The 17,135-nt window shown below is 57.2% G+C and overlaps 1 protein-coding gene across 1 annotated transcript in view; it reads right to left on the bottom strand.

Moving 5' to 3' along the window:
• The window catches only part of NOTCH3 (notch receptor 3), a 31,954-nt gene that overhangs the window by 11,098 nt on the left and 3,721 nt on the right, over positions 1–17,135 (bottom strand). Inside the window, exons 3-25 of the mRNA XM_074350570.1 lie at positions 14,112–14,254; positions 13,694–14,032; positions 13,479–13,601; positions 13,168–13,401; positions 12,401–12,556; positions 12,126–12,311; positions 11,383–11,496; positions 11,018–11,131; positions 10,221–10,454; positions 9,991–10,101; positions 9,317–9,509; positions 9,088–9,239; positions 8,752–8,865; positions 8,150–8,305; positions 6,949–7,174; positions 6,340–6,541; positions 5,935–6,088; positions 5,380–5,564; positions 4,702–4,834; positions 4,358–4,615; positions 4,158–4,276; positions 3,160–3,725; positions 1,434–1,766 (exon numbers count right to left, since the gene is read on the bottom strand). Coding sequence (XP_074206671.1) covers positions 1,434–1,766; positions 3,160–3,725; positions 4,158–4,276; positions 4,358–4,615; positions 4,702–4,834; positions 5,380–5,564; positions 5,935–6,088; positions 6,340–6,541; positions 6,949–7,174; positions 8,150–8,305; positions 8,752–8,865; positions 9,088–9,239; positions 9,317–9,509; positions 9,991–10,101; positions 10,221–10,454; positions 11,018–11,131; positions 11,383–11,496; positions 12,126–12,311; positions 12,401–12,556; positions 13,168–13,401; positions 13,479–13,601; positions 13,694–14,032; positions 14,112–14,254 — 4,545 coding nt within the window. The remainder of the gene's footprint in view (positions 1–1,433; positions 1,767–3,159; positions 3,726–4,157; positions 4,277–4,357; positions 4,616–4,701; positions 4,835–5,379; positions 5,565–5,934; positions 6,089–6,339; positions 6,542–6,948; positions 7,175–8,149; positions 8,306–8,751; positions 8,866–9,087; positions 9,240–9,316; positions 9,510–9,990; positions 10,102–10,220; positions 10,455–11,017; positions 11,132–11,382; positions 11,497–12,125; positions 12,312–12,400; positions 12,557–13,167; positions 13,402–13,478; positions 13,602–13,693; positions 14,033–14,111; positions 14,255–17,135) is intronic.

The following is a 17,135-nucleotide window of genomic DNA, read 5'->3' as shown; positions in this document are numbered from 1 at the left end:
CACCAGTGCCCTCTGAGCCATGAATCCAATGGCCATTGTTTTCATGTCAGCAGCTCCTTTATCGGGCTGGTGCTCATAGTGCCTGCTATGAGCACTGGCTTCCACCAGGTGACAGCTGCCCATTCTCCAGGGAACTGGCCTCAGCAAAGTGGGGATCCCTTCCCTCGGGAGGTGACACCCCTTAGGGAAGCCCTCCACCAGTGACTGGCTGACAAGGGGTGTACAAAAGCTGTCCCTCCTATCTCAAGGTGGGACCAACTCTGAGGTGCTATTCATGCTCCAGAGCTCCCCAAGGGAGCAGGCTGAGGCCAGACCCTGACTGAGAGGCTACCTCCTGCCTCAGTTTTTCCCTTGCCCCATCCTGCTTCCTCATTCCCTCACTCCCTCTCTCCTGGGAGCATCCTTTCAATACATCACATGTAGCTGACTCTCCATCTCAGGCTTTACTTCCAGGAACCCAACCCTGCAAACTTTCTCCTTCTTCAGGACCCTCAGTATCCCCATGCTCTGGGTCTCCTTCTATCTCTGGCTGCTCCTTCTTCTCTTTTCTGAGCTAATTTTCCTCAGCCAGTCCTTAGGACTCAGCATCCTCAGATCATTCTTCTGTCCCCACTCCCCTCCCCAGTTCTTTGAGCCCCTCCCATGGCTTCAATGATGGCCAAACACTTTCATCTTTCTTGTCTCAATCTTCAGACCCCAGCTGCCTCCTGGGGGTCTCCATGAGGCCCCCAAACCCTCCCCAGACTCTGCAAGTCCCAAAGCGACCCCTGGTTTTCACCCTGTGTCTTCATCTTGATGAGAACCCTTCCAGTAACTGGGTCACCCCAGCCAGGGGCTGGCACTTCAGCCATCCTCTCCATCTCCCCCATCCCAGCCGCACCCAGTCAGAGCCCCTGCCCCTCACCTCTAAAATCCAGTCCTCCTTTCGGTGTCAGAGTCCCACCCTGCTCAGAAGCCACATCTCCCTTCTGGCCCCTCTACCAGGCCACCAACAGGAGAGTTCTATATTTTCCATTTCTCAAAAAACAAACAAAACACTGCACACGCCCTTAAACACTCTGCTATACCCCTGCCTCTCCAGATGGAAGTAGCTAGCACTAGACCAGGAACTAGTCTGCTCCCCAAAGGACCCTTGGAGGCCTTTTGGGGGTGTCACATCTTGGGGGAGAGGGGTGTGCTACTTGCATCTAGTGGGTAGATCTAGCCAAGAACGCTGCTAAGCATCCTACAGTAGCCAGGACAGACCCTCACTGAAAAGGACGATACAGCCCCCAGTGTCAATGGCGCCGAGGTTGAGATGTGCTGGCATACTGCCAAGAAGATTCTCCCAGATGTTAATGCAAGTAAACGCCCAAGACCTGACCACGTGCCCCTCCCACGCCCTGCGCAGCGCCTGCGTGGCCCCCACGGCTCCCAGGGGTGGAGTCACTCACCCGATCACCTCCGGGGCCAGCTCCCGCCGGTTCCGGGATTCGGAGCCAGGACCAGGCCGGTGGTAAGGGAAGACCATGGCCTGGCCATGCTCGTCCAGACGGAAGCGCAGCGAGGTGCGCAGGATGCCACTGAGCCGCTGCAGGAAGTCGGCGCTGGAGCGCAGCAGCTCCTCGGGCGGCAGCAGCACAGTGAGCACCAGGACGCCGCGGGCCAGCAGGGCTGGCACCTCACCCGCACAGTCCAGTCCATCCCAGCCGCACTCCTCTGTGTTGCAGCCCTGGTCGCAGCGGCCATCGGCAAAGTGGTCCGCACAGTACTTCTCATACACCGGGCTAGGGGTGAAGAGAGGCGTGGTCAGGGGCCGAGAGGGGCGTGGTCAGGGGGCCTAGGACACCTATGCGCACACACCCTAGAGCCCCTGGTAGAGCACCCGGCGGACTCTGGAGACAGCGCAAGCGCAGAGATCTGGACTGTAACTACATGAGTCAGGCTTTCTGCAAACCCAGCCATTCGCCCTATAACTATTAATAAGTCAATAACTATTCACAGACGTCTGCTATGTTCTGGGTGTTGCTGTAGGCACTAAGAATATGGCCCCAACACAAATCCTTGCCCAGGTGAAGCTGGCTTTCCGCTGGGCAGAGACAGATGTTAAAGGAAATGAATGAATAGAATATAAAGCATTTCAATTACACACCAATAAAAACTAAACGTAAACACACAGTGCTATATGGAATTAAATGCTAAGGCAAAAAAAAAAAAAAAAAAAGGCAGGGGAAGTGCTGAGGGTGGCCAGGAAGGAGCTCACTGAGAAGCTCACTGCTTGAGCCAAGACTTGAAGGAGGTGAGGGAGGAGCCATGTGGCTTCCTGAAGGAGAGCATTCCAAACAGGGGGAATAGCCAGTGCAAAGGCCCTGGGGTGGGACCAAGTTTAGGGAATCTGAAGAACTGCAGAGAGGGTGGCTGGAGCAGAATGAGCAAAGTGGAGAGTAAAAGTGGGAATGAGGACAGGGAGATAAAAGTGAGGAAAGGGTTCCAGGCAGACAGAGGGACACACAAAGGATCAGACAGGGCAGAGCACAGGGATGGACAGATGGAATGCATAGGACAGATGGACAGGGCTCATGAACAGACAGAAGAGCAGGAGAAGGACAGGGATAGACAGGCAGGGGCATGGACAGATGGATGGGCATATAAAGGGGCAAAAACGGTGCATGGATGGACAAGTGGGCACAAAGATGCACAAGTGGACAGATGGGGCATGCAGATGGACAGACTGGCATAGAGACAGACAGATGGACAGATGAGGTCCAAGGATGAACAAGCAGGGGTGCAGACAGACAGCTAGGTGCACAGAGGGATGAAAGGAATTCATGGGTGGACAGGAAGACTGAAAAACAGAGCATAGGGAGAGACTGATGGAGTACACAGGCAGACAGAGAAGCAGCAGAAGGGGCCCAAGGATGGACAGACAGCGCACAGGAGTGGGAAGACAGACAGACATAAATGGCACATGGATAGGTTGATGCGGTGCAAACTGCATTCAGATGGGCAGACAGGGTACACCAAGAAACAGATGTGGAAAATGAAGGGGCAATCCAGCAGACGGACTAAGGATGGACTGATAAACCAAGGCCAATGGGTGGACAGATAGAGAGGCAGGGCCCATGGATGGTCAGATGTGGCACATGGACAGACAAGACACAAGACTGAGGACGGGCTCACTTGCAGGTGCGCTCGCGGCCGCCGGCGCGGCAGTCGAAGTTGTCATAGAGGCAGGCGGGCGAGCTGCAGGCCGGGTCGCAGCGGCTGTTGTTGAAGAGGAGCCAGCACTGCAGCGCCGCGCACTGCCGCCAGGGGTCGCCCACGCTCAGCGAGCAGTCGCCGCCGTCCCAGCCGCAGCCCGGGCTGTTGCACTCGCGGTCGCAGCGCTTGTCCCCGCTCTTGGCCTCGCAGGCGGCTCTCGGGCACGGAGGTTCCTCGGGGACCTCGGGCCCCGCCGCGGGGACCTCGCAGCGCGGTCCGGTCCAGCCTGGCGCGCACGCGCAGCGGAAGAAGGGCGCGAGCGGCTCGGGGCGGCATGAGCCCCCGTGGAGGCACGGGGAGGTCACGCAGCTGGCGTTGGCGGCCGCAGGTGGCGACCCCCGGGAGCCCCGGCAGGCGGGACCCGACAGCCCCGGGGGGCAGGCGCAGCGCGGCCCTCGGACCGTCTGCTGGCACGGGACGCCCACGGGGCACTGCAACTCCCGACAGGAGCGCGCCACCCGCTCGCAACTGGGGCCCCAGAACGGCTGGGGGTTGGGTGGGGGGACAGAAGAAAAAGCGAAGGGGGCGAGGGGGAGGGAAAGAGAAAAGGGGAGACACAGGGAGAGGGGAAGGAGGGAAAGAGAAATGGAAGGGTGGAGAAGATTAAGGGTTGAACGGAGAGAGGGGAAAATATGGGGGATCAGGACTTGGGAAAGGTTGGGCCTCCAGTGTCCCCAGGTCCAACCTCTCCCCCTTCCACTGGAGACCCACCTTGCAGGTAAGCCCCGCCTTGCACAAGAGGCCACACCTCCGAATCCCAGCCACCTTCCCCACACACAACCTCCAGATAATTTCAACATTTCCCACAACCCCCTTCTCTCTCACACCTCTTCTCCCATAAAGCCACAGCCTCCCACGAGGCCATGCTCTCGCTCAATCTCCCAGAGACCCTGATGTGACTGGTCACCACCACCTACCGGGACACAGTGGCAGGAGAAGGTCAGTGCACTCCCAGGGCCTGGGGTCAGCCGGCACTGGCCTCCATGCTGGCAAGGCTGAGACTCACAGGGAGACAAGACAGTCTGACAGCGGGGGCCTGGGCAAGCAGGAGCACATGGATCAGCCACAGTGGCGAACACAGGCAGAATGCCAGGCCAGCCCCCTCTTCCATGCTCACCTGTGAAGCCGGCACGACAAAGGCAGCGGAAGCCCCCACCTGGGTCCTGCAAGCAGTCCCGGGTATGTGCTGCGTGGCAGATGCCTGGGCGACATTCATTGATGTCCGCCTCACAGCGCAGGCCAGTGTATCCCGGGGGGCAGGTGCAGCGGAAGCCACCCACCAGGTCCACACAGGTACCATTGTGCAGGCACCGGGGGCCTGGGTCCAGGGGCGGGCCTGGGCCACAGTCATCCTCATTAATCTCGCAGAGCACGCCTGGGGGAAGGGAAGATGGGGGAACAGTCAGGAGGGGACAGAGACCCAGCCTCCCGTCCTGTCCCCCAGCTCTGGCCCTGGCCTACCCAGCGTTCCTGGGGGGCAGGAGCAGAGATAGCGGGCCACAAGGTCAATGCAGAAGCCCCCGTGCTGGCAGGGCTGGGAGGCACACTCGTCCACATCATCCTCACAGTTGTCACCAGTGTAGCCAGCTGGGCACTGCGGTGGGAGTAAGACAGGGACCCACTCAGATACTCCCATGAAGACACAGAGAATCCCAATGTGAAAGGACACACTGTTATCCAACACATGGAGACATGTCCCGTGTACAGACACACCCCCCCCAGTACATGGAAACACACCCAGACACAAGACACCAGACAAATACACTCAGTGCAAAGGGACACACACATACAAGTGCCCAGGACAGACACACAGGAGAAATACCCAGACACCCAGATACATCCAAGACACACACACCCAGAGATGCACACTCAGACACCAGCACATGCATTCACACCCAGAGAGACACAGAGAGTCACATAAACATGTCCAAGAGACAACCAAAGGCAGAAGTACACCCAGACAGACAGAAACACCCTCCAGATCTACCAGAGTGACACACACAAAGATATACCCAGAGTAACAAAAGCAAGACCCCAGACACACCTACAGAGAGACACACCACACCAGGATACAGACACACAGAAATGTGTACCCAGACACCCAGAAGTGACTAGCGCCCTCCCCTGGGTGCTCCTTACCTCGCACACATAACCCCCTGTGTAGCCTCGGCAGGTGCCGCCATGCTGGCAGGGCTGGGCCAAGCAGGGATCTACCTCCTGCTCACAGTGGCTGCCCGTGTGGCCCTCTGGGCACACACAGTAATGGGAGCTGTCTTTGTCCACACACTGCCCACCAGCCTGACACAGCTGCTCCAGCGGCACCCCTGGGCAGAGGACAGCGGCGTCAGGCACAGCACCTCCTCTTCCCTGCACCACCCAACATCCCCCCCCAGCATGTCACCAAGGTCTCACCCACACTCCATCAAGTTGTCACACATCTGAAACCCACACACACACCCCTTCGAAGCTCACACCAGCTAGGTCACATGCAGAGTTGCAGACATCTCCGTTGTCTCAAGGTGAGGAACATACACACCATCCTGCCCCTGTCACACAGTCACCTATCCACAAAACACTTGAACACACACCCCATCATGTCTATATGCTGTTGCACCCTCCTCTTCACACTAGCAGAAAGTTTGTGCACACACACCCTCCTGAGCCCCATACACCTGGCTACATGCTCCCCCTCACCGATTTGGGTTGCGGCCTCCCTGCAGGGCAGGCTCTGGATGTCACAGAGGCGGCCGCTCCATCCCGGGGGACACAGGCAGTAAAAAGAGGCCCCAGTTTGGGCACAGCGACCTCCATTCTGACAGGGCGCACGGCTGCACCAATCTACCAGCGTCTGGAGAGGAAGGCCACAGTATCCTAGCTTGGGGACCCCAAGGAATCATGCCCCAGCTTCTCCTCCAGGGTCCTGGGCAGGCTCCAGAAGGCCTCTCCTGATTCCTACCCCAGGATCCCAGGCAGGACCCTCACCACCCTGCAAACCCGTCCCCAGGATCCAGCAGACCCCCAGACGTGGATTCCATGCGGGCCCCTCTCTGAGAGCATCCCTCTAGATTCCTCCCCCAAGACTCCAGTGACCCCGCCCACCTGGCACTGAGTGCCCGTGAAGCCCTCTGGGCAGGCACAGCGGAAGCCCGGCTGAGCGGCAGTGCATACGCCCCCGTGCAGGCAGGGCCGCGAGAGGCAAGGGTCGGCCTCATGTTGGCAGTGTGCGCCGGTGTAGCCGGGGCGGCACAGGCAGCTGAACGAATTCACACCATCCACGCAGGTCCCGCCATTAAAACAGGAGCTGGAGGGAAAGGTTGGGGGTGGGGCGTCAGGTCCCGCCCCCTCGGAGGCTCCGCCCTCGCTCCTGGGCCCCTCCTAGCGTTAGGTGAGCGAACACTCGACCCCTACCCCAAGGAGAAGCCGCGGTCCCTGCAGAGGCCCCGCCCCTTCGTGTCCTTTGGCCGCAATATACCAGGTACTTCAGGGCTCCGTGGGAGACAAGTGGAGGCGTCACCCTGGCCTGGTCTTGCCCTCTCAGGGACCAGCGTCCCTAAGGTGACCTCCCGATAGATGCCCTGCGCCTTCCTGGACACTGCCCCATCAGGCATCAGAGTCCTGAGTTGAGTGCCAAGCCGAGGATTCCCTCCTTGTCCCCACTCCTCAGGTCCCACGCCTCATCCAATGCCAGGGTCCCTGACTCCCACCCACCTGGGGCTGCAGTCGGGCAGGTCCTGCTCACAGTGGAAGCCTCCATAACCTGGCGGGCAGGTGCAGGTGAAGGAGGCCACGTGGTCTGTGCAAGTGCCTGGGCCGCAGGGGCTGCTCAGACACTCGTCCACGTCCCGGGCACAGCGGGGACCAACAAAACCAGGGAGGCAGGAGCAGGAAAAGGAGCCCACTCCGTCCTGACATGAGCCGCCATTCAGGCAGGGGTCTGTGGTCAAAAAGGAGGAGGTCTGGTCACCCACCTCACCCCCGATCAGCCCAGCCTCACCCAGCTGTGCCTTGCATAAAGGGGAATCAGGAGGAAACTAGGCTGAACTGGGAAGGAGGGGCACGTTTGGTCAGGGGGGTCAAATTCTGTCCTCTCTGTGGCCTCGTCCCCACCATTATCTGGAAACCTCACCTATGTGGAAGGGGGACAGAGTTGGAGGAGCCAAAAAAAGTCTCCTTTGAGCCTTTAGCTGCTAGTTGTGTCTGCTCAATTCCTGGGCTCAGCACAGGAAGCCTCCTCCCTCTGACCTGTGCTGGCCAGTATGGTGGCCACTGGCCACATGTGGCTCTTGAGCCCTTGCCATGTGGCTGGTCCAACTTGAGATGCGCTATGAGTGTAAAACAGACACCAGACTTCAGATGGGGAGGACTTAGTATGAAAAAAAAGGAAAAAGAATGTAAACTATCTCGACAATTTTATATTGATTACATGTTGAAATGACAATATTTTTATGTATGAGATTAAATAAATTGTTTAAATTTCATATCACCTGTTTTGTTTTCTTTTTTTGTTTTGTTTTGTTTGTTTCCTTTTTAACGGGGCTATTACACAAAATTTAATTCATATATAGATTGCATTTTTTGACTATGGATCAGCGCTCCTAGAGACTCGCCAGGGGCCTGTTATCTCATACTTTACACACAGTCCTAACTTGTCGGCTGCCAGAGGCAGTCTATAGGCTTCAGAGTCCAACAGACCTGTGCTCCTATCCCAGCTCATCCCTCTACCTGCTGCATGACCATGGGCAAGTCACTTAACCTCTGTGGGGCCTCAGTTCTCATGAGTAGAACAGGGAAAGTAAGAGAACTGTGAAGATGAAATGAAAGCACAGAACTGAAATGCTAGGAACACAGTAGGAGCTTGAGGTACATGTTCCCTAGGGCAGCACCCCCACAAGAGCTCCCCTGAACTCACTGGGGTCACAATCATCAATGTCCTGATCACAGGAAGGGCCACTGTAGCCCTCTTGGCAGGTACAGCTGAAACTCCCTGCCAGGTTGGTGCAGGTACCATGGGGACCACAGGGTGAGGGGCTGGCACACTCATCCACATCATCCTGACATCGTGGGCCTGGGAGTGGGGAGGAAAATAACATTCAGGGTTAGAGGGTGCAGGGTAGGGTCTGAGGGTACCTGGTGCTCAGGAAGAACCTGAAGACTGAGATGGGTGAAAGCAAGAACAGTTTGCCTCTGGGCATCCTGCACATGCTGTTCCGGAACTGCCTTCTCCTTGTTTCAGTGGGTGGCGAATGCATTCTGTGATTCATGTCTGCTCCTCCAGGAAGCTGTCCCCAAACTCTCAGCATGAGCCCTAGCTTCCCCATATCCCTTCCTCTTCTCCAGAACTGACCACATGGGCTGCAACTGTCTGTGTCTAGCTCTGTTTCTTCCCAGAAGTAAGCTCCCCTAAAAGGCAGGGCCAGGGATGAGCACCTCTCTGGGTCCCCAGCATCACCCAGTATGGGGCAGGGGGCAGAGGAGGTGAAGGAGAGGAGGAGGAAGAAGCAGCTGGTGTACCTTGCCAACCAGTGGGGCAGGAACAGACAGCCAGCTGGCCCGGGCCGGAATCGCAGTAGCCCCCATGCTCACAGGGGTTCGGGGTGCAGGGGGACAGCAGCTCACACTGACGGCCTGTAATGGGCAGGCAGGGTGAGACAGTCTTGAGAGACCCCTTCTTCCCATCTCCCCCCAGGGTCCCCACCTAGATACGCACCTCCCAAGCTCCTGGGTAGGGGTGGGGGAGGAAAAGATAAAAAGGGCAAATGCAGAGGAGGAAGAGAGGTTGGAGCATAAGGGAAATGAGAATGAAGAAGGGAGGAGGAGGGCCTGGGGAGGGGAAGTGGGGACACACACCCTGGACACCAGGGGGACAGGTGCAGTGGAAACCCGTTCCATCACTGGTACAAGTGCCGCCTGCCCCGCAGGGATGGGATTCACAGGCATCTCGAGCGAGGCTCTGACTGCACTGAGGGCCACTCCAGCCAGGCTCACACACACAGCGGAACCTGGAGGGGGAGGCAGTCAGGGCTGGCAGGAGGGCAGGGAGGCAGGGGTGAGGTCAGGGGTTGGGGAGAGGCCTCACCCTCCGGGCGCATCATGGCAGATGCCATGACTGCAGGGTTCTTGGGCACAGGGATGGCTTGGGGGTAGGCACAGTGGGGGCAGGGAGCCAGGTGGGCAGAGGCAGCGGAAGCCGTTTTCCCCATCCACGCAGGAGCCTCCCTCTCCGCACGGGCTGGACGCACACTCGTTGATCTCCACATTGCAGAGAGGCCCTGGGGAGCACACAGACAACCTCATCCCAGGACAAGGATGGCCAAGCCAGCCAGGGAGGGACAACCTTGCCCCATTTAGCACAGCAAGACCCTTGAACAGGACAATCTCATTTTCTTCATAACACATGAGCTCTTCTACAAATTAAGACAGCCACCTCCTCAACCCAGAGATGCCTTGCCCCAAATCAGCCTCATCCCTAAACTTACACGAAGTCACTTTCATTTCCCCCAAGGATTACCTTGGCCCCACTCAGAAGCACCTCAGTCCCTGAACCTGAACACCCTCACGTAAGTTTCAGGATCATCTTGAGCCAATATGGGGATAACATGCCAATGAGAGAAAGCATGACCTCAGAGCAAAGCATGGACAACCTCGTTGGACAAGCATATGCAAAGAGAGGGGCAAAACCCGGCCAAGAAAGATGGGTGATTTCACTCTCTTTCTATAAAGACCCCCTTGCCCTGGCAGCCACTGGCCCACCTGTGAAGCCAGGCTGGCAGACACAGTCATAGCGGTTGATGCCATCCCGACAGACTCCAAAGGTGCAGGGGTTGCTAGCACAATCATCAATATTCACCTCACAGTTCACACCTGAGGAAGGGAACATGGCAGGGGTAGACACCACTGTGCCATGCCAGGAGCACCATTCCCAAACCCTCTGTGCCCCACCAGATGTACTGTTCCTGCCCCAGCCCAGCCCCCAGACCCACCTGTGGTGCCAGGAGGACAGCGGCAGAGGTATTTGTCCACCAGGTCTAGACATTTGCCCCCATGGCGGCAGGGTTGGCTTCGGCACTCGTCCACCTGGCTCTCACAGCGAGTGCCAGTGTAGCCCGGGGCACAGGCGCACGAGAAGCTGGCGATGCCATCCACACAGCGTCCGTGGTGGCATGGGTCTGGCGAGCAGTCATCCACGTTGCGCTCACACACTGTGCCCTCGAAGCCTGTGGGGCCAGAGGGTCAGATTCCGCCCACTTGTCAAGGTCCTGCCCAGAGCTATGGCCTGTGCCTAATCCTGGCTTAGCTCTTCCTCAGGCCCTGCCCATCGAGCCAACAGGAGGTGGGTTCAGTTCAGGTCCCACCCCCCAACCCCCAGCTGGACTCCGTTCCACCCAGCTACAAGTTCCAAGACTGGTTCCTGGCCAGAACCCTTCCATAATTAAATCCCACCCCTTGCGTGACCCTACTTCCAATCTTCACACCATCAGCCCTGATTTGCCTCGCCCTCCACTGGAAATAGGGACATATGGGAGGTGCCTCGGGATGGAGGGGATCGGACCTGCCCCGTCTAATTAAGTGCACACCTATCCTGCGAGACCCTTTGGCCCCACCCCTAGCCTTACCTCTGCTTACGTCCATCATTGGCTCCTGGCTTTGTCATTGGCCCTGCTCGGGTTCTGCCTTGCTGCAGCCCTGCTCCCAACTTTTCCCCAAGGCTATTATTGGCCCTCTTCCCCACTAGGCCCGCCTCCAGATTCTCGCCGGCCTGTCATTGGCCCGCCCTCACCCTCTGCGCAGCGGCACTCGTAGCCATCAGGCTGGTCAACGCACTTGGCTCCGTTCCGGCAGGGTGTGCTGGCGCACTCGTCCACATCCAGCTGACACATAGCCCCGCTGAAGCCTGGAGTGAGGAGTGTGGGATGAACAGGGGCCCAGATAGGGTCAGAGCGGTCACCCCTCACCGGTGCTGCCTTATTTGGGTGGTTTTAACTTAATGTCATTTACTTCGTTTTAAATTAATGTCAATGTTTTGCATAAGGCGGTTTCTGTTATAACAGTTATCCACTAACATGGCCTTATCAGGTCCCACCCTGGAGCCTTTGCCCCTGCAGGGACACATCTTTTTCAGGCTCTCTGGCCCAGAGTCCTTACCCGAGGGGCAGGTGCAGCTGAAGCCATTGACTCTGTCCTTGCAGACCCCGCCATTGACACATGGGCTGCTCTGACACTCGTCCATGTCCACCTCACAATAGGTGCCTGTGAAGCCTAGAGGTACAGGAAGGGGGATTAGGCAGTGGAGCTTAGCCTCTGGTCCAAAGGGAGAGCAAGGGGGGAGGTACACCCCTCCCCACTCATAGACAGTTCTCCTGAGTCTTGGCCTTGCCCCCAGCCCAACCCTAGATTCAGTTTTCAGACTTAGGTTGGATCTCCATCCTGCTGTGGTCCCAAATGGTTCAAGGCTTATGAGACTCCATATGGGCCTTGCCTTCAGACCACCCCTTCCCTCTCCAGTCCTCAGATGATGCCTGTCCCCAGCTCCCAGCCCCAGGACCCACCATAGCCTTGTGTCCAGCTTCAGTCCCACCCCAGCATCAGTGCAGGGCTGTCTGCAGGCTCCACCTCGACCCCTACTCCAGACCCTGGTCCTGTCCTCTTGTCTCTCCCGCCCCTCAGTGGGTCCTAAGTCCCAGATTCCACTCCCATGAGGTTCTACTGACTCCACTTGACCTGCCAACAGCCTCGAAGAAGATTCTGCTTTAGCTCTGCCTCCACCTCATCCCAGGCTTCAATCTCTCAGGATCCCAGTTCCAGGTCCTCCACCTCCTGCTCCCCTCCCCACCCCTGCAGCCTGCTGCCTTTTCTCAGGCCCCGCCCCAGCCATGCCAACCACACACCTGCCATGCAGATACAGGTGAACTGGCCTATACGGTCAAGGCACGTGGCTTGGTTGCGGCAGGGCCCAGAGAGGCACTCATTGACGTCGGTCTCACAACGCGGACCAGTGTAGCCACGGCCGCACTGGCACAGGAAGGAGCCCTGTGTGTTCACGCACCGGCCTAGGTGCTCACATGGGTTGGCTCCTGCAGGAGTAGTCATAGCCAGTAAGGGCGTGGGCAGCTGATAACCTGCCCCTCCCCTCCTTCCCTACTCTCAGACAGCGCCCCCTCACCGATGGAACATTCATCCACATCCTGGTCACACGCCCCGCCTGTGAAACCAGGTGGACAGGTGCAGATGGCCCTGCCATTCACCGGGTTCGTGTCACATATAGCATCCTCGTGACAGGGGTTGCTGACGCAGGCGTCATCCAGATGACACAGAAGCCCTGGGAAGGAACAGGCAGAGGTCAAGGGCAGACCCCCCACCCCAGCTCTGCCCAAAAGTCCCAAACCCCCAAATATTGTTTCGTGTTTTGGTTTTGGTTTTTATTAACCAGCAGTGTTCTTAGTAGCTATTTCCCCCCAATCATTTATTATGAAAAATTCATACAGGTTTTTACATAATAAATGAAAAATTCAAACATACAGTAAAGTTTATTCATATACCTACCACCTAGATTCAACTACTGTAACCATTTGAAAATAAGCTGGAAACATCCACATACTGTTTGTAAATCTATTGACCCTTTTTCTGATTATAAAAGAGTCCTATGCTCAAGTCTTTGCTTCTGCAGTACCCTCTGCCTCTCCATTTCCAAGTCCCCCTCCCAAACACCCTCTCTGACCTTTGCCACTTCCAAAGATTTAGCTCTCCAGTCCTATGGCTTCTGCCCTGGACTGTTTGCCAGCCTCCTCCCAGGCCTCCCCCAGGCTCACCCTTTACCCCAAATCCAGCTTCCACCATAATCATTCTAACACTCAAGTCAGACTCCATCCTTGCCTCCACTCAAGAACCATCAACGACTCCCTGCTGCCTCCAGGGAAAACAGCCACTCACCAGTTTTGCCCATGGGGCAGGCACAGTAGAAGGAGGCCACGCGGTCATGGCAGGTGGCCCCGTGGAAGCAGACGGCCGTGGCACAGTCATCAATATTCTGACTGCAGCTCTCGCCTGTCCAGCCATTGACACACACACAGCTGTGGCCACCCAGCGTGTTGAAGCAGGTGCCCCCGTTGTGGCAAGCGTTGGGCTGCAGCTGACACTCATCCACGTCCTCTGTGCAGAACTGGCCTGTGGCACAAAGATGCCCCAGTCCAGACACCAGCGCATGTCCCACCTGAGGTCTTCCCTCCAGTCCCACTGCTCACCTGTCCACTCGGGAGGGCACTGGCAGTTGTAGGTGTTGACACCATCCACACATGTCCCCCCATTTAGGCATCGGTGCCCTGGACAGTCATCCACATTCACCTCACAGTTCTGGCCCTCGAACCCTAGCATGGGAGGAGGAAGCAAGTAGGGTCACTTCCTGGCTAGTCGGCTGTCCCCCCACCTCTGCTGTCTCCCCTGGGTACAGCTTCCTCACCAGGAAGGCAGGCACAGTCATAGGTGAGGTCGCCACTCTGCCTACAGGTGCCCCCGTTCCGGCACGGCGAGGGAGCACAGGGCGCGGCGGGGTTGTCACACAGTGGCCCTGTGTAGCCAGCTGGGCATTGGCAGCGGAAGGAGCCAGGCGTGTTGAGGCAGGTGCCACCGTGACGGCAGGGCCCGCCCACTCGGCACTCGTCCACGTCACTTCGGCAGCTGCGGCCCTGGTAGCCAGGTGGGCAGGAGCAGACGTAGCGGCCTTCGGGGCTCACTGAGCAGCGGGCACCATGGGCACAGGGGCTGCTGAGGCAGGGGTCCGGCAGGGAGCAGTCTGGGCCTGGAGGGAACCAGAAAGGGTGAGCTTGGGCTGCCCACACCTTTGCTTGTCTCAGGCTCCCCTCCAGACCCTCTCTTACCTCGGAAGCCTCGGGGGCAGCGGCAGGAGAACCTGGCAGTGCCTGCCACCACCGAGCTCTGGCAGACGCCACGGCCAGCACAGGGGCCCGAATGGCAGGGGTCTTCCAGCTGGCACCGTTCACCCACCCAGCCCGGTGGGCACCTGTGGGCAGAAATGGCTCAGTGGGGGAAGTCAGGGCAGGACAGCCCCAAACCCAGAGATATGCACAAAACAGACAAGAAACGCACAGGCAAACACGCCCACTCATTCATCCAGGCAGCTAATAGCACTAAGCACCTACTGTGTTCTTAGCAATAGGAATACAGCCGCAAACACAATAAAAGTAGTCCCTACCCTCTTGATGCTCACAGCCAGCTCTGGCGAAGAGAAGATATGCAAATAATTCATTAATAAACAACATGCGGGGCGGGGGGAGCTCAGTAGTAGAATGCCTGCCTAGCATGCACGAGGTCCTGGGTTCAATCTACAGCACCTCCATTAAAAAATAAATAAATAAACCGGATTACCTCCCCCAAAAATACAAAAAAAGGAAAGAAGGAAAGAAAGAAAGAGAAAGAAAGAAAGAAAGAAAGAAAGAAAGAAAGAAAGAAAGAAAGAAAGAAAGAAAGAAAGAAAGAAAGAAAGGAAGGAAGGAAGGAAGGAAGGAAGGAAGGAAGGAAGGAAGGAAGGAAGGAAGGAAGGAAGGAAGGAAGGAAGGAAGGAAGAAAGAAAAGAAAAGAAAAGAAAAGAAGGAAGGAAGGAAGGAAGGAAGGAAAAGAAAAGGGTAAAAGGAAAAAAGAAACAACATGCCGGAAGTGGCGGGGCGGGGGTTGCTGAGGGCCATGAAGGCCATGAACGATGTAGTGGGTTGAGTGGTGGCCCCAGAAAAGACATGTCCATATCCCAGAACCTGTGACTATAACCTTATTTGGAAAAAAAGTCATTGCAGATGTAATTAAGTGACGATGTCAAGATGAGATCATCCTGGATTGCATCCAAGTGAGCCCTAAATTGAGTGACAAGTGTCATCACAAGAGAAAGGCAAAGGGAGACTTGAGAGAAAGAGAAGGGCATGTGAAGAGCGAGGCCAAGATTGGAGTGTGGCACCCAAAAGCCAAGGAACACCTGGAGCTTCTAGAAGCTGGGAGAGGGAAGGAAGGACTCTCCCCTAAAACCTTTGGAGAGACTGTGGGTGCCAACACCTTGATTTCTGGCCTCCAGAACTGCGAGCAAGAATAAATTTCTGTTGTTTTAAACCCCCCAGTTTGTGGTAACTCGCTGCAGGGGCCCCAGGAAACAAAAGACACAAGATAAGGAGGATGGTGGTGGGCGGGGGCAAATACTATATTTTCACAGATGGAAGTAGAGGCTATGGGGGAGGAGCATTCCAGGCAGAGAAAACAGCAAATGCAAAATCTCAGACTCCAGAAGACCACCACCCAGGCACACAGAAGACCCTGTAACAGACACAGATACAGAGGGACATCCCAACACTGTGTACTGGCCTGGCGAATATTCAGACACCACCCCATAGCCTCTTTCTCGGATATGGGCGACCCTTACATGGACAGACAGGAAGACCCCTCACAAATCCTCAGCTTCTTCCCTGGGGACACATACATCCCCGTTGCGGGGAGGAGGTGGACACCAATGCTGGAGCCTTCTTGTTGGGGAACGCCTTTCGGCCTGCAGCCCATTCCCCAAACCCACCAAGGCAACCTCGAGTGTGAGGGAAATATGAGTGTTGGACTTCAGACTGGAAAGCTCCAAAGGGTGGAGTCAGAAGGAGGGGCTTGGAGAGGCAAGAGGGTCCAGGCCCTGCCCCCGACGCTACCCATCCCTCTCGCCCGTTCCTCCCTCTGGCTTGCGGCTAAACTTAAGTAGCTGACTCAGTCCTTAGCGTCACCCACAAGATCCCCTCACCCCAGGCCCCAGCGAAACAAGTCGGGGCACGGACGGGTAGGGGTGCAGATGGTGTTAGAAGGGGAGAACCCAACTTCCAAGCCCCCTCCCCAAAGGCCCGCAGGGCAAGGACAGCAGCCACGACTGCGCGCCGGGAGGGGGCGCGCTACGCTGGGCGCGGAAGACTGAGGGTCCCCCCCGCCAACCCAGTCAGGCAAGGCGTGGCTGCGCGGCCCCCTCCCGGCGCCGCGGGCGAGTTCCCACGCTCTGCGCCCCGCGCCCCTGCCGACCGGTCGGGCTGGTTCCAGCCTCCGCCCGCGCCCCGCCCAACTGCCTGGGCTTTGCGGGAGACCGACGGGGGCGGGGGCAGCGGGGAGCGCGCACTTGGTGGGGGGACTGGCCCGAGAGGCGAGGACTAGGAGACAGAGACAAGGGTTTGGGAGCCTACTTTAAAAGGGAGAGTTAGGGAATTCATGGAGGGGTGATAGATTGGGGCGCCCCTGAAAGGACACGAGTATTTGGGACCTTGAGGGAGACTAGGGTGTGGGGAGGGGGGTGTGGGGTATGGTTCCCACGGCCCAGCTCTGGGGACTGAGCCCGCTCCACTCCGGGCGATCCGGACTCCGGGCGGACGCGCGCGCCAGTGATTCACCTGTCGGGGGGCGGGGCAGCCGCGGGCGCTTTCACCTGTCGGCAGCATTCCAGGCGCGGAGCTCCACTGCGCAGGCGCCCGGCCCCGGTGGCTTGGCCTCCCAGGTGAGTGGCTCCAGGTAAGGCCACACTTTCCTCCCACTCCCACCACCGCAAACTCCCAACCCGAGAAATCTGCTCAGCCAGGCTAAGACCCCTACCCAGGTGATCCAAAGTGGGGCTCCGAAGTGTGTGTGTAACTTCAAAAGGGCTCTCAAATCACCCCAGACCTACCCAAGTTGGGTCTGGCACACTTGCTGAATCAGTGTATACATTAATGAATAGATGAATGGCTACTGGGTGACCTGCTATTATTAATGACAATATTATAAAAGGAACCAAGCATTTCCCCATAACCTTGAGAGGATCTCCCTTTTGGCATCTATTTCCAGTGTCCCTACCATTATTATTATTCCTAATAATAATAATCTCATTTATTGCGTACTCACTC

The sequence above is a fragment of the Camelus bactrianus genome, chromosome 22, assembly GCF_048773025.1.
Source record: "Camelus bactrianus isolate YW-2024 breed Bactrian camel chromosome 22, ASM4877302v1, whole genome shotgun sequence".
Classification (NCBI taxonomy): Eukaryota; Metazoa; Chordata; class Mammalia; order Artiodactyla; family Camelidae; genus Camelus; species Camelus bactrianus.
This window is presented reverse-complemented; position numbering and strand designations above follow the sequence as displayed.